The sequence below is a fragment of the Panulirus ornatus genome, chromosome 17 (assembly GCF_036320965.1).
Source record: "Panulirus ornatus isolate Po-2019 chromosome 17, ASM3632096v1, whole genome shotgun sequence".
NCBI lineage: Eukaryota > Metazoa > Arthropoda > Malacostraca > Decapoda > Palinuridae > Panulirus > Panulirus ornatus.
In genome coordinates this window covers 35,330,753-35,346,291 of record NC_092240.1, presented here as the reverse complement: position 1 = coordinate 35,346,291, position 15,539 = coordinate 35,330,753, and the positions used below count along the sequence as shown (strand labels likewise).

General features: G+C 38.2%; 1 protein-coding gene across 2 annotated transcripts in view; it reads left to right on the top strand.

Annotated features, from left to right (window-relative positions):
- The window catches only part of LOC139754679 (uncharacterized), a 327,464-nt gene that overhangs the window by 273,338 nt on the left and 38,587 nt on the right, over positions 1 to 15,539 (top strand). For both annotated transcript variants that reach the window (XM_071672228.1, XM_071672229.1), the window contains one exon: positions 5,805 to 11,858. In XM_071672228.1, coding sequence (XP_071528329.1) covers positions 5,805 to 11,768 — 5,964 coding nt within the window. In that variant the 3' untranslated portion in view covers positions 11,769 to 11,858. The remainder of the gene's footprint in view (positions 1 to 5,804; positions 11,859 to 15,539) is intronic.

Here is a 15,539-nt window from a genome sequence, read left to right as displayed (position 1 = left end):
CAGTGAGTGTAAAACTCTCCCCTCATAATGTACAAATAAGTAATTACGCACACATACACATGGTATAGGGTTAGTGTTACTGATCACAAGTCATCACAAGTGTGCCTAGGGTTGGGCCTGCATGGGTTTGAATCTTTGGGGATGGTAGTTGGCGTACTCCCAACCCAGCTGTTCATCCTCACCATAGGGATGATCAGTGAATGGGTACCTGGTTGAGCATTGGGTGTTTGTGTGTATGTTTACACAGATGAGTTAAAACAAGGTACTTATGAACAAGGTTAAGAGACTGTGCAGCACAATTGTAAAACTCTCACCCCATAACTCACAAATAGTAATCACAAGTAGTGGTCACACACATCTCTCTCTCAGCAGTGATCCCTGTTTCTTTCAAGAGTTTGAAGGGTATCTAGCTGATGAAGCCCATTATGTACAAGTAATTGTGGGGGAGAATGTGAATGGTCCACTGAGTGATACAGAATATGCATTATATATTCAGTTTGAGTGTGCCAGGTTTTGGGAGTTTAATAGGATTTGGGAATGGAAGCTGTCCAGGTATTACAGTGACTACCCATCTGGTTATTGGGAGGGTTATTGATGGCCGTGTAGTGACTCAGCACTTCAGTGGGTGTGAAGTTGCACTCCTTTGACCCAGGTAACTTTTTTTTCTGACACACACACACACACACACACACACACACACACACACACACACACACATGGACTGCTGACATTCTATCCACAAACGTACAATCTCTCCTTGTCACACAAAATTGGAAATACTTAACTCACACAACTCATTCTTGATAACTCTAGATTTTCCTGCAATGACCACTTATATATTATTGTTGCCTTTTGGCAGAATTGTAGGAGCAGTATATGAAAGTGGTAAGTGGGAACATTAGGTAGAAGTAGTAGGCAGGAGCAGTTAGAAGAATTATTAGGTTGGAACATTAAGCAGGAACATTAGGTAGAAATTGTTGGTATGAACTTTAGATAGGAGACTCTGAAAACCTCATGCTAGAGTTCCTCCCTGTCATTGGCCTGTTAAGGGTGAGGCACTAAAGGCTAAGAAGCAGCACTGAAGTTCAACAGTTATGGAGGTTCTATTGCTATGGCCACCCCCTAGAGGTAGCTCCAAAAGGGAATTGGCATTAGATATATAGATAGACAGCTAACTTGCCAGGTTTTAAGTTGAGTGCAGGAGTGTTACCAACTTCAATTAATCTTTTTTTTTATGGGGAGCCAATTTGTAAGAGAGTGAGTGAATAACATTGCTAGAGTAAACACTAAGCTAAGTTACTGTATAAAGGTGCAACTCTGACTTGACAGAGGGGAATAAAGTTTTTACATAATCAAAAAGGCAACATTGTGTGTGTCTGTTAAAGACCTAAATTCTCCTATTTTTGAGGCTTCTTTGTGCTAATAAGCTTCATTATTGTTACTAGTATCTAGTATTACTCTGGAGAATAATCAAAGACTCTAACACTGCCTGAGCGAAGAGAGTCTACCACGGACGCAATTACAAGAAGTTACCAAGACCAGTCAGTCATAACCAGATCTTCAAAAGTGAGACTAGAGGATATGAAAATACCAGAGAACATATATTTGGGAATATGTTAAAGAGTAAGACCAGAGCATAATACAACTAGAGCTTGAGTTCATAAAAGTAAACATATCAAGGATCATGAAGGGAATCCTGAAATGAGAGAGGAACGTAAGAGATCTGAGAAATATATTTTGATTGAACAAAAAGTCAGTTTGATGGAGGGAATACAGGAGATACAGAATTGGAAGAAAGAAGATGAAGCCTTCAAAAAACATATAAAGACAAAGACTGACAGAACTTTTCTTTGTGTAGCAGAGGTTGTTCAGTTAGAGGAAAGGACTTCATTACACACAGACTCTACAGGCATCGGCAATAGTAGGCAGGGAGATGCAGAAGGAGCAATATTGTCATCTGTTCATCTAGAGGAAAGCAAATACAGAATCTTTTGACAACAGAGGGCAGGGAAGTGCAGAAAGAGCAGTATTGGTAGCTTTTCAGTGAGAAAAAAAATTACTAAAGCACACATAGAATTATTAACAGTAGTTGGCATGGAGGTTTAGAAGGAGCAGACTTTGGCAGCAGATTGACTGATACATAGCATGGAGAGTGATGTATAGGAACTTTACCCTAAGTCATACGAACAGAGATTTACAGGAAATTAAGCGAAGTGGTTCAAATAGTTACATGCACTGTTGTAGACAAAACAGTCAATGAGTTTCTGGGATAGTTGATGAAAGTTTTAGAAAATCACAGAGCATACAGGACCAGTGCTTGCTGTCAAAAAAAAAGAGATTATAGATTAAGTTGGAGACACAGAGGTTGTCACTTTTACAATAAAGGATCTAGTTGAAAAGTGGATGGCACCAAAATTACAGAGATTTGTAAAGCAAGAGGTTGATAGAGGTAAATTACTGATTATTTTGGCTTAGAAGATCATACACCAGATAAGGAAGAAAGGAGGATGGTTGATGGTAGAAAATTCAAGCTTAGCATTTGATAAGTTAATCTTAATCTTTAGAATTTGCCTACATATTCAAAACTGAGAGATTCCTTTTAGTGAAGTGTATTTTTATTGTAGTAGTTGCTCCTCATTTATTGAGATGTTAACGAACAGGAATAATTATTGCTTGCATGATCAGTTGTATCCTCATCCGTTTGAAATCATCTAAAATGAATTTATCTTTTCTCAATTATATTTCATTGTGCTTTTAGTTGGAGTAACTCTTTAATAGTAATTATTACTAGAATGAAACAATCCAACCACGTTGAGTAGAAGTTTTCACATATGATATTACATTTAGTCTATACATGTATGTTCTGCACCATATTTCTTCTGTATATTCATGCAGTCATGAGATCATTTTCATCCTTGATGCACCATCATTCTCACAAGCATTCACAAGTATTTCTTTTGAACATTTATATACCTTTTGCCCTTCCATTTGTGTCCAACGTTTATTCCATTATTACCCTTAAAGTTTTGCTAAGCATAGGCCTACACTTCCAGTTGGATAGTACTTATTCAGTGTAGTGTTTCATATTACTCTAAAATTTATGGTACTGGCACATCCAAAAATGTTAAGTGTTAATGTTTGCTTCTTTAACTAGACCTCATGTAAACCTTCCTTGCCTAGGTAAAGAGAAACTTGCATAGATCTAAATTCCATGCTTTTGGACAAACCTTCAAATTTCAGCTGGTCTATGGCAGTGCCATGAGATGTCTAAGGCCTCCTTACATATCATATCAATTACTCATGAGTTTTTGGAGTTGCCCTTTAGCCATGGCATGGCAAAGATTTTTACAATAGTCCGTTAATTGTAGATGCAACCAAGGGGTATTTGCTCCTTAGTGATGAGCATAGCAGTTCAGATGATCTGTTTGATGATAAAATGAAACAAGTGCATCTATATAACACTACGCACACAACGTGGTGACACTTGAGATATGTTGACACAGGGCTGGGTAGCACTTGGAGCTATTGCAGCAATAAGCTCCTAATGTGAATTTAATTTCTCCAGGACCTATTTCTTTTGTTTCTCTATTTTTTCCAATTCTTACATAATGTTTATGAGCATCAGAAATACTGTTTTTCTCTTCACTTAAAAAACACCCATTTTTCTGAAGCATTGGGAAATTTATGTACCAGCTTGAGGTTGAAAAAGCAAAAAGTGATTTGAATATATGCATGATTTTAGATTATAACTCATATGCTAAAAATACATATCCTGATTTGTTGGAAAGTATTATTCTGGAACGTAATGAAGTTAACTGTGTAATGAAAGTAATGGGTAAGTGATTTCTTGTTTTATGTTTCTAGTATCAGTATACAATATATTGTATGGGAGATATTCCTGCTTCAATTTTATCTAATATGATAATACAGGTACACCACCGATTTTCCAGCACTCCTGGTTCCAAAGCCTTGCCGGATTAACCATTTTGCTGGACCAACCATGGTCACGTAATAATAAATCATCAACACACCTCTAACCCACGAATTATACATCTCTCATGTGTCTAAAATATACCATGGACTGCCAGAAATTTAAATTAAGCATATATTAAATGTAAATTAAATAAATGAATGAAATACAGGTACTTATACACCTGCTCAGGACTGAGGTGCTAGTCAGCTACGAGTTTCGCAAATTTGTCCGCATACTCGGCAGCCCCTTCGTAGTTTGCAGACTGCTTTTCTCCGCACACTTTATTCATGGAAATTTTATGACGCATCTTGAATCTTTGAAGCCATCGTTCACTACAGTCACGCTTATGTTGTAATTTAAGTTCTTTATGGAACAACTTAGCCTGGTCCATTATCATGCTACCTGACAAGTCCACTCCATCACTCCGATACTTTCAAAGATATTCCATCATCACTCGTTGTTCTCAGTACTCTTACCATCTTTCATAGTTTTTCTAATCGTCATTTGCTTCTTTGAATCACTGTCTGCATAGAATTTAAATATTTACTCCCTTCGCTTCTTTATATCATAAACAGCTGATGAACCAGTACTGTAGATGTCACACAGCTTACACACCGAAACACCTCGGTCCATTTTTTTCGACAGTTCTACTTTATCTTTGATCAATATGGACTGGTGTTTATGTTTGACACCATGACTGACACTCTCATATGTATTAGAAGCCATAGCTAGAGTTAGATTTAAGCAAAATAAAATAAGAATCTCACAGAATTGCAGTATCACCACCAACAAGTGCAGTGTAAAGAATGTAAATAAGTGCGCCTTACACACAACGCCATTTGTGGCCGTGGTAATTTCAAGTCCCTTAATGTAATTTTGTCGACTAAAGGAAGTGCCAAGCCATCAGTTGCCAGAAATTCGTTGGTGTACGTGTACAAGTGTTTTGCTTATACATTTTGTTATAGTATAACTGAGTTTACTTAGCTTTGAAGGTGAAAATTAGTTATTTCGCTGATTTTCAGCAAAAAGTAAACAACGTATGCATTATTTAAATTAGAACATATTATATCTGCTGAATGCTGAAAATACACACCTTCAATTGTTGCAAAGTAACATGCTGATGTGCAGTTTGATATGGATTAGTATATTCAAGGAGGTGAATTGTGTTTTTCATAAAACCTTTAGATTTGTGTATCTCTAGTGATCAAGTAGCTTCATACATTTTGCATGAGAAAGGATAAGCTTTATATTTATTCCCCTATTTATCAAGTACAGTTAATGAATATCATGCTTTCTCACTAAGATAGACTGTAGTACAAAAGTAACAAATAAGTTAAAGGTACTGATATGGTGAAGAATTGTAGAGATGAATTTTTTTTTATTTTTATTTTTTTTTTTTATTAGCTGGTTTCTGAATCTACTGCGGTGGGTCTACGGAGTTACCTTCAGATGGGCCTTTTCCTGCCCACAGAATTTAAACCTATTGGAAAAGAAGAGAAAAGGGTGCTCATTCCTCACTACTATCAGTTTAAAAAAAAATAGAATAAAGAATTGTGCTGTTTTGGGTCTTAATCATATCATCATAATTAATTGAAACCTGGGTCAGCTTTTTTTTTTTTCCTAATTCTGTGTTCCTTCTGCTGGTAACTCTTAAGCCATCAGCAGTTTGCTGTATATTTCATATGCCCTGTTAAGGATGATAGGCCATTGTTTATTGTATATGTTTTTATACCAGAGATACAGAAATTATTTGTGACTAAGTATTTAAAGAAATTATGCCCATTTTTGGCAAACAGCAGACTAGAAGCACCTTTTTCTCTTTTTTCCATAGGGGTGGAGGTCGAAAGAGGGGGTGCGTTGGATGTGTAATGTGTGTCTCAAGATGTTCATAACCCGAGCAGCAAGTTTAGCTCACGTTGCCACCCACATCATCTGCAACTTCGAACCTAGGGCTATACTAGTCAACGTAGAAACTGGAAAACATGTAAGAAAGAATCGAAGAAGTACTATGGGAGCCTTCAAAAGCAGCCTTGACACTAGTGACTCTGAGTCAGAAATGGAAGAGGAAAATGAAGAACAGTATGACATCTTCAAAGAGGAGCAGCCACAAGAAGTGGAGGAATTAAAGGAAATAGTAATTGAAGAACCACCATTGAAAAGTGGAAGGAAAAATAAGGAAAGTGTTCGTCAAATTGTAGTCGATTCTGTATCAGATTTTACTGGAAGATATACTGAAAATAGTGATTATGAAAATTACAGTAACTCTGTGTTAAGGGAACAAAGTGAAAACCTTAGTGAAAATAATGCAAAGGAAATGAAAATTAGTTTTTCCCCATTATCATCAGTGGAGAGAGAGAGGTTTGAACCACTGTCCAGTATTGATAGTGATAGTTCAAAAATAACTACTGAATCAGATTTTAGAAACAGAAATAAAACATCAAGCTCTTGGGATAATTTGGTTTCTGCTAGTGGCACTTCAGATAAGCATGAAAATAAAAGTGATTCTGAAAATTCAAAGGAAGGATCTCCCATGAAAAAGTTAACACAGAATCAGCTAGCAACTCCAACTCGAGTGCCAATAGGAAGTATCCTCAGCCCAGAGGATATCGATGTAGATTTAGAATCAGTGCTAGTGTCATCACTGAACTTTGCATCCATTCCATACCCAGAAAGTAGATATTCTGGTGCATCTCCTGTAAAATCTTGTTGGGAATCTCAGTCACAGGAAGATGTGCACAAAGCAGCAACAGAGCTTCACCTGTTTGAAGAAAATTGGAGTGGGAGTGGCTCATCCTCGGAGTCCGAGGATGAAAAAGAACATGAATTACGGACTATATCTGTAGCTTCAGAACAAATGGATATAGATAGTGAGCCAGAAGCAGAAGGCTCTGTTGAACTTGAGGGGGAATCCATATTCAGTGAAGATTGCTTAACTAAAGTAACTCCAGAAGTGGGACAGCTTGAGTGTTCAGTTTCACATGAAAAACCTGGTATGCAAAAACACATCAGTTCTTTAGAAGTGACTAAAGGTGAAGATCTGAAAATTGTAAAAAGTGATGCTTCACAGCAGTCACTTTCTACCAGGGACCCAAAGAAAGATAAATCAGTTGTCAGAGAGACTTCCTCAAAGGAAGCTGTCATTATTGTTGGTGAAGACCGTTTAGAAACTGGTAGCAAAGTGTTAGTTGATGAAATGAAATTGAAAGAAGAAATCATCAACTCAGAGACAATTGTAAAAGAAGAAATAAAGGAAGAGATAAGTATGACAGAAGTTGTAAGCAATAATAGTATGGAACAGTGTATAAAACAAGAAATATTAATAAAGGAGGAAAAAGAGATAACTGAACTGGCAAATGGTTCAAAAGAGAAAATTAAACAAAGCCACCATGAAGAACACAGTGAGACTCAGTTATCTGAAGAATGGATTGATCACATTGCTCTGATTGACAGTACACTTGCAGATCATCCTGAAAATGAAAAAGGTGTTAATGAACCTAGGAAAGACTCATCCTTTATCATATCATCAGGCAAAGCTGAAAAATATGAAATTGTCATATACTCTCCAGTAAAAGAAATAAAAGATGAAAATGTAACCGTTAGTCAAACTAGGGAAAAGATGGAATCTCAGTCTGTACACTTTGATGAAGATACTTCAACACAAAGTTTTATTCATTGCAAAGACTTTACCCAAGCAGAAGGGACAGTAGGCTCATTGAATTTGCCCAAATGTCCACCTTCAGTAAACCTCAGTAAAAGTTCTAAACTTATTGCTGAGGCTAGCAGCTTCAAAGACAGTTGTACTAAATTGTCAATTTCATGTACTGAATCAAAACTACCTACAGAAAATTCTATCCAAACTGAAGTTTATGCAAGTTCTCTTAATAAGTTGGGAAAAACTTTGGATTCTGAACTTTCATCTGTTGCAGAACCAGAGTCTTCAGTAGCCTCATTATCCAAACCTAATACTTGCACAATATCCACAAATATGTCAGGAAGTACCGGATCATCTGATGTTCAGTTAAAAACAGTGTTAGCTTCAGTAAGCCAGCAAAAAGCTTCCTGTATAACTCATCCAAGAACTTCATCCTTTGAAAACAAACCATCCACTGCTCTTATTATAAAATCAAAAGTTTCTATGTCATCAACATCTTTACCAAAACTTTCAGCTGGTGTAACCCAATCGGATATTTTAGTAGCATCTGTAACCCAGCCAGGTTCATCAGCATCTGCAACGGAGGCTAAAGCTTCAGTGTCACCTGTTTCTCAGCTGAAACTGCCACAGATTTGTACTGCTTCAGTAATACAGCCTCTAACTTTTACACCCAAGGAAATTAGTCTAAAAACAAAAGCATTATCAGAAACTATACCTGGAAACATGGCAGAAGATACAATAGTCAGTGCAACTTCAGTAAGTGAACAAGATTCTTCATTAGCTATGAAAACATCAAACAATATTACACCTGTTGTTACTCAGCCAAAGATGTCTGCATCTGTAACTTACACTGAAGCTGATACTGACATTGAAATGCCAGTACTTTCAGATTGTTCATCCTCTGCATTCATTTCTCAGAATACTGTAATTTCATCATCAGCAATGGAAATCAAGCCTTCTGCAGCATTAGACTCTCTAGTCCATACTTATGATTCTGGTATTACTGTAACTGAACCCAAAACCACTGTAGCATCCATTTTTCAGTCAAACGCTGCTACGAGTACTTTGACAGAAACCAAACCTGGGTTATCTTTGTCCCATCAAAAAAGTACTACTTCCTCAGTTACACAGCCCAAACCTGCAGTTGCTTGTGACACCCAATCTAGAACTGCCACTGTCTGTGTAACCCAACCCAGAACTGCCATTACTTCTGTGCCCCAGGCCAGAATTTCCACTGCTGTAACCCAACCTAAAATTACTACAGCTTCATTGACTCTGCTGAGAACAACTACTGCTTCCGAAACACAGCATAGAATTACCACAACTTCTGTGACCCAGCCCAGGACTACCACAGTTTCTGTTACCCAGCCAAGAACTACCATTGCTGTTGTGCCCCAGTTAAGAATTGCCACTGCTTCTGTAACCCAGCCCACACAGCCCAGAACTACCTCTGCTTCAGGGACCCAGCCTAAGACCACCATTGTCTCTCTAACCCAGCCTAGAACTACTGTGGCTTCTGTGACCCGGCTCAGAACTTCCACTGACTTTGTAACTAAACCTAGATTTACAACTACTGTGACCCAACCCATAACAACTGCTGTCTCAGTGATCAAGCCCAGGATTACTGTTACATCTGTGGCCCAGTCCAGAACTACTATTGCATCTTTGATTCAGCCTAAATACACCTCTCCATCTGTGACCCAGAATAGAACTATTATTGCATCTGTGAGCCAGCCTGGATCTAGCACTTCAATTGGGACACAGCCTGAAATTATTAATGCATCTGTGAATAAGCCTAGAATTAACACTGCATCTGAGCCCCATCCCAGAACTACCACAACATCTGCAACTCAGCCCAAAAATTCCAGTGTATCCATGACCCAAACACAAACCACAACTGTATCTTTAACTCCAAACAAAACAGTTACATCTGTTATTCAGCCCAAAACCAGTGAGCCTAAGATCACAGTAAATGCCAAAGTGGAAAATGTAACTCAGTCGTGCATGTCAGATGTCACAGTGACACAAACTAAAAACAGCTCAGATTCACTTCCAAAAAATTCTTGTATGCCAGGACATAAATCCAAGGGACCTACCGGCTACTTAACTATTTGCAACGTTACAACTAGTCAAGTAGGTTATGCTGAGGACCTTGCATGTTGTGTAGCTGAAACAGAAACTGCTGAAGCAAGGCTGAAAAATTTGTTTGGTGAAGTATCAGATGAAAATGATGCAAGATCTGTAGTACAAAATAATTCACCCTCCTGCTCTAGCATATATTCTAAAGTTTCTTTTGATCATGCAGAAACTGTTGATAATGCCGTAGATCAGTCTAAATGTACTACTGACTGCTATGACCAAAATACTGCTAGCACCTCTACAGTCCTTTCTAGGAATACTCAAAATCCTGTCACTTACTCAAAAGATCATACATCTAACCTAGAAGTTTCACAATATATGGATGATAAAAAGGAAAGAGGAGAAATGAGAGAAAAATCCAAACAAGTTGAGGAAGAAAGAATTGCTGATTATTTAGGAATGGAACTAAATAAAAGAGTAAATACTGGTTATGATATAGACAAAATGATAATGTCAGAAATAGATGAAGCAAACAAGAAAGAACTTAAAAACTCAGAATGTAAGGGTTTTAATGAATCCCATGATGAAAATGAAGGTGAAATTGATTTTAGAAAAACACAGAACACAGCTTCAATAGTTGAGGAGTTAAAAGAGCCCTGTGACGACCAAAAGCCATTATGTATAGATGATACACACAATATCCAGGATAGTTTTAAACAATCTGAGTTAGAGTCACCACAGTCTACATTAAGTCTTCCAGATCTCTGCAGAATTAATACATCCAGCTCAAAAGTTTTTGTTACGAAACTAGAAAATAAAAACTGTGGCAGTGATATCGGACTGTCATGCCCTAAAGAAGCAGTAGGTCTTGATGATGACATTCATGGTGATTTAGTTATGCAACAGCCTAATCATTCAAGCAAGCACTTGTACATGAATTCCAAGAAAAAAAATATTATAAGTGGAGTAACTAAGAAATCATCACCTAATCTGAATCCATTTCACATTATGAACATAGACAGGAGCTACAGTACTGAATGGAAAGAGAGAGAGGCAAACCTGAAAAAAAGCTATGACAGCACAACTGCAGTAGAGCAGTCAAATTTAAAAAAGAGAGACAGAGAAAGTTGTGAGGATGGCCATAGTAACTTGGTAACAGAAATTTTAGGAATAGATACAAACATAGTAAAGAAATCAAGGAGTTCAGAAACACCTATAACTCAGAAAGTAGTAGGTACTGATGAAGTTTGCAGTAAAGATGGTGAAATTATGTGTGGAAGAGATGGATATGCATTAGAAAAACAGAGCTCATCATGCAGTGAAACCAAAGGACCAGAAGTAGAGGAAGATATACTTCAGAAAGTTAAAGATGATTGGGCACAGCTTTCTGCAGCTCCACAGTGGAAGTGGCGTAAAAGAGAAAAAAACAAGGAACTTTGGAAATTAGTAATGGCTGCCAAGGCAACGGTCAATTCCAAGAAACTGTCTCAGAAAAAAGATTGTAGCAAGTCACTACCAGATACATACAAGTGTGGCACAAGTTCAGACATGGATGAAAATTTGAAGGAGTCAGAGTCCAGTGAAGCAATGGAAAATGTTGATCAAGAAATGTCAGAGCCGAAATTTGCCAGACTCACTGCTGTACAGTATCTCAAAGGAAAAAAGTGGAATGAAGAATGTATTCTCCAGAAAAGAACCAAAATTACAAATGAATTGAGTGGATATACATTAACAGATGACAAGGAGGAAACTGTAGTTCAATCAAATGATGTGGATCTTAGTAAAGGAGCTCTTGATGAAATTGTAGCTATGTCCCCAAGAAAAGACTCCAGACAAGAGGAAGAAGACAAAACTATTTCCACTTCTTGCCCAGAGTCACAACGTAGATTCTCACCCTCTTTACAAAACAAAGTTTTAGATAATGTGGTTATTCTGGAGGACTCTTCAACTCTTGATCCTCATATTACAGCAGTACTTGATGATGGGACCACACTAGATGAGACTGCAGTAATGCGTGATCCTACAACATTTGGCGATCTAAGCTATTATTATGATCTACACTGATTACAATAATACATTGCTCATATGAACATGTACATATTTGTATGTGTTTTCATGTAAACTAGGAACACTCTGACTCAATTTAAGTTAACGGTAAGTGTAATGTACATATATTGTTTTTTGTTTCTTTGTGGATATAGTGTAAAAACTGTATCTTACCATCCTGTCCCAGTAGTACCTTCTATCCTTATGAGGCCCCTACAGCACTCAGGAATCTGGCTATGTTCATTGGTCAGGACCACAGCTTATAAAGTGTTGTGATGCTATGTATGCATTTATGTGCAGAAAATGCTGAGCATTTGATTAGTAAGCATTTGGACCCTTGTTTATGGTAGGTGCATTTTGTGTATGAAGGGTCTTGAGATATGTTGAAAAAGTTTTTTTTTTTTTTTTTTTTTTTTTTTTTTTTTTTGTTTTAGTGATGTCCAAAGCATAAGCTGGAGATTGTGACTCGTGTTTCTCTGGGGTGTGGTGCTGTTAGATTATGCCTGGTAGGTTTAATTCTAGTTTAAGACCTGGGAGATCAGTTGTTTAGTGCTCTCATGGTTATTTCAGTGTGTATGTCTTTTGTCATTATTTTATTTGTTAGGGGTGGGGGGATCTTTGAGTAGAGGTTACTGAATTGTGAGGCAGGGGTAGCTTTATAAATTTTGTTGGGAGTTGATGGTTAATTGTAGGTTGGTTTTGATGGGAAAGGTTTAGTTCTGTTACCTAGGATTGAATTCCAAGCATTTTGAGGTAGAACTGCATTGGGAGGATCTTTGTGTCATTGTGAAGGTTTTGAGTGTTTGAGGTTGCTTGGCCACCAGTGATTGTTATGAGTGCATCATTTTGTATTGTTTGCTGCTTTGTTATATTTGATTTTGAGATGGTGGAAGACTAGGCTCATGAGACATAATTTAAAGTGGGGGTAAATTGTTTGTAAAGGATGATAAGGGATTCTTTTTCATTTCCAAATATGGTGCCTGTTAGTAATCTCTAGGATAATGAGGAATTCTTTTTCTCATCCAAATCTGGTGCCAGTTAGGATTCTCATGCCATTTAGTGTGTTGCTTTTGTGTTGATATCATTGGCATGGGGAGTGATTTGGTCATGTGGAGATACTGTCCATTTGATGAGGTGATTGGAGGGTGTGAACTGGATTTGTGTCTGTCTTGGGTTAAAAGAGTGAATGAAGACTTCTCTGGAAGTATTAAAAGAGTGAATGAAGACTTCTCTGGAAATACAGCCTCTCAGGAAAGAGCATTGCCACATCCTGCATCAGAGAGGCAGTGCCAAGAAACAGACAAAGAAAGGCCACATCTGCTCACACTCATTCTCTAGCTGTCATGTGTAATGCACTGATACCACAGCTCCCTATCTAAATCCAGGCCCCACAAACCTTTCCATGGTTTATCCCAGATGTGTCACATACCCTGGTTTAGTCCATTGACAGCATATCAACCCCAGTATTCCACATTGTTCCAGTTCACTCTGTTCTGTGCACACTTTTCACTCTCCTGCATGTTCAGGCCCAGATTGCTAAAAATTTCTTTCACTCCACTCTTCCACCTTCGGTTTGGTCTCCTGCTTCTCCATGTTCCCTCCACCTCTGACACATATATCCTCACTCATTTCCTCCACATAAGAACCATATCGATACACCCTTTCATTACTTACTCGACAACCCACTTCACACCACATATTGTCCTCAAATATTTCATTTCTAACATGTCCACCCTCCTCTGTACAACCATAATGAAACCCCATGCCTTGCAACCATATGATATTGTTGAAACTACTATTCCTTCAATCATACCCATTTTTGCCGTCCGAGGTAATGTTCTCTCTTTCCACACACTCTTCATAGCTTCCAGAACCTTTGCCCCCACCCTATGACTCACTGCCAATTTTTCTCCATTCAGAATTACATCCCAACCAACATGTCCCTCAACTTTACTGAACCTAATAATCTTGCTTTTAATCAGTTTCACTCTCAACTTTCTCCTTTCACACACTCTTCCAAACTAAGTCACCAACTTCTGCAGTTCCTCACTTGAATCAGCCACCAGTTCTGTATCATCAGCAAATAACAGTTGACTCACTTCCCTGGTCCTTTCATCCTCAACAGACTGCATACTCTCCCCTCTCTCTCCAAGACTCTTGCATTTACCTCCCTCATCACCCCATCCATGAACAAATTAAACAACCATGGGGATATCACACGCCCCTGCTGCAGACAGGCGTTCACTACGAACTATTCCCTCTCCTTTCTTCCTACTTGTACACATGCCTTACATCCTTGATAAAAAAAATTACCTGCTTCTTGCAGCTTACCTTTATCTCCATATATTCTTCATACCTTCCACAAAGCATCTCTATCAACCCTACTGTATGCCTTCACATACAAATCCATCTGTTTTCTAAGTATTATTCCTAACACACATTCTTCAAAGCAAACATCTGATTCACACATCCTCTACCACTTCTGAAACCAGACTGCTCCTCCTCGATCTGATTCTGTGTACATGCCTTCACCTTCTCAATCAGTACTCTCCTGTACAACAGTCATCACCTTTCTTGATAAATTCGACTGCAGTACCATTGATTCCCGCATTTCATCTTCCACAAGGCTTTCCCCACCTCTTATTTCCTAACCAAGCCACTCTCCATGACTCACTTTGCATACCACCCTGACCAAAACACCCTACATCTGCCATTCTATCATGAAACACATTTAACAGTCCTTCAAATTGCTCACTGCAGCTCCTCCTAATTTCATCACTACCTGGTATTACTTCCCCTATTTCCCCCTTCACTAAAGTTCCCATTTGTTGTCTTGTCTTTCACATATTATTTACCTCCTTCCAAAACATCTTTTTATTTTCCCAAAAGTTTAATAATACTCTTTCTTACCCCAGTTCTCATTTGCCCTCTTTTTCAACTCTTGCACTTGCACTTACTTTTGACCTGTTGCTTTCTCTTATACGTCTCCCAATCATTTGCACTCCTTCCCTGTAAGTATCACCCAAACAACTCTCTTTACTCTTTCACTAGCAGCTTTACTTCTTCATCTCATCACTCGCTACCCTTTATAATATGCCCACCTCTCACCTTTCATATGTCATATATATCTCTTCCACATGCCATCATTGCTTCCCTGAATACCTTCCATTCCTCATATGCTCCCCTCATTTAATTTTCTTTCAACTTTTGCTATTCTGCACTCAGTTTCTCATGGTATTTCTTAACATAAGTCTCTTTTCCAATCACACTTCCTCTAACCACTTTCTTCACCCCAACATTGTTTCATCAGCGAGGTAGCAACAGGAAACAGACAAAGAATGGCTCATCCACTCATATACACATAAATGCCCATATACACACACATATACATACATATACATATCAACATATACATATACATATATATACACATGTACATATTCATACTTGCTTGCCTTCATCCATTCCTGTTGCTACACCACCCCACAAGAAACAGCATTGCTACCCCCTACTTCAGTGGGGCTGGGCCTGGAAAACAGACAAAAAAAAGGCCACATTCATTCACACTCAGTCTCTAGCTGTTATGTGTAATGCACCAAAACCACAGCTCCCTATCCACATCCAGGCCCCACACATCTTTCCAAACTCAGTCACCAGCTTCTGCACTTTCTCACTCGAATCAGCCACTAGAGCTTAATCATCGGCGAACAACATCTGACTCAATTCCCAGGCCCTCTCATCCCCAACAGACTTCATACTCACCCCTCTCTCCAAAATTCTTACACTTAC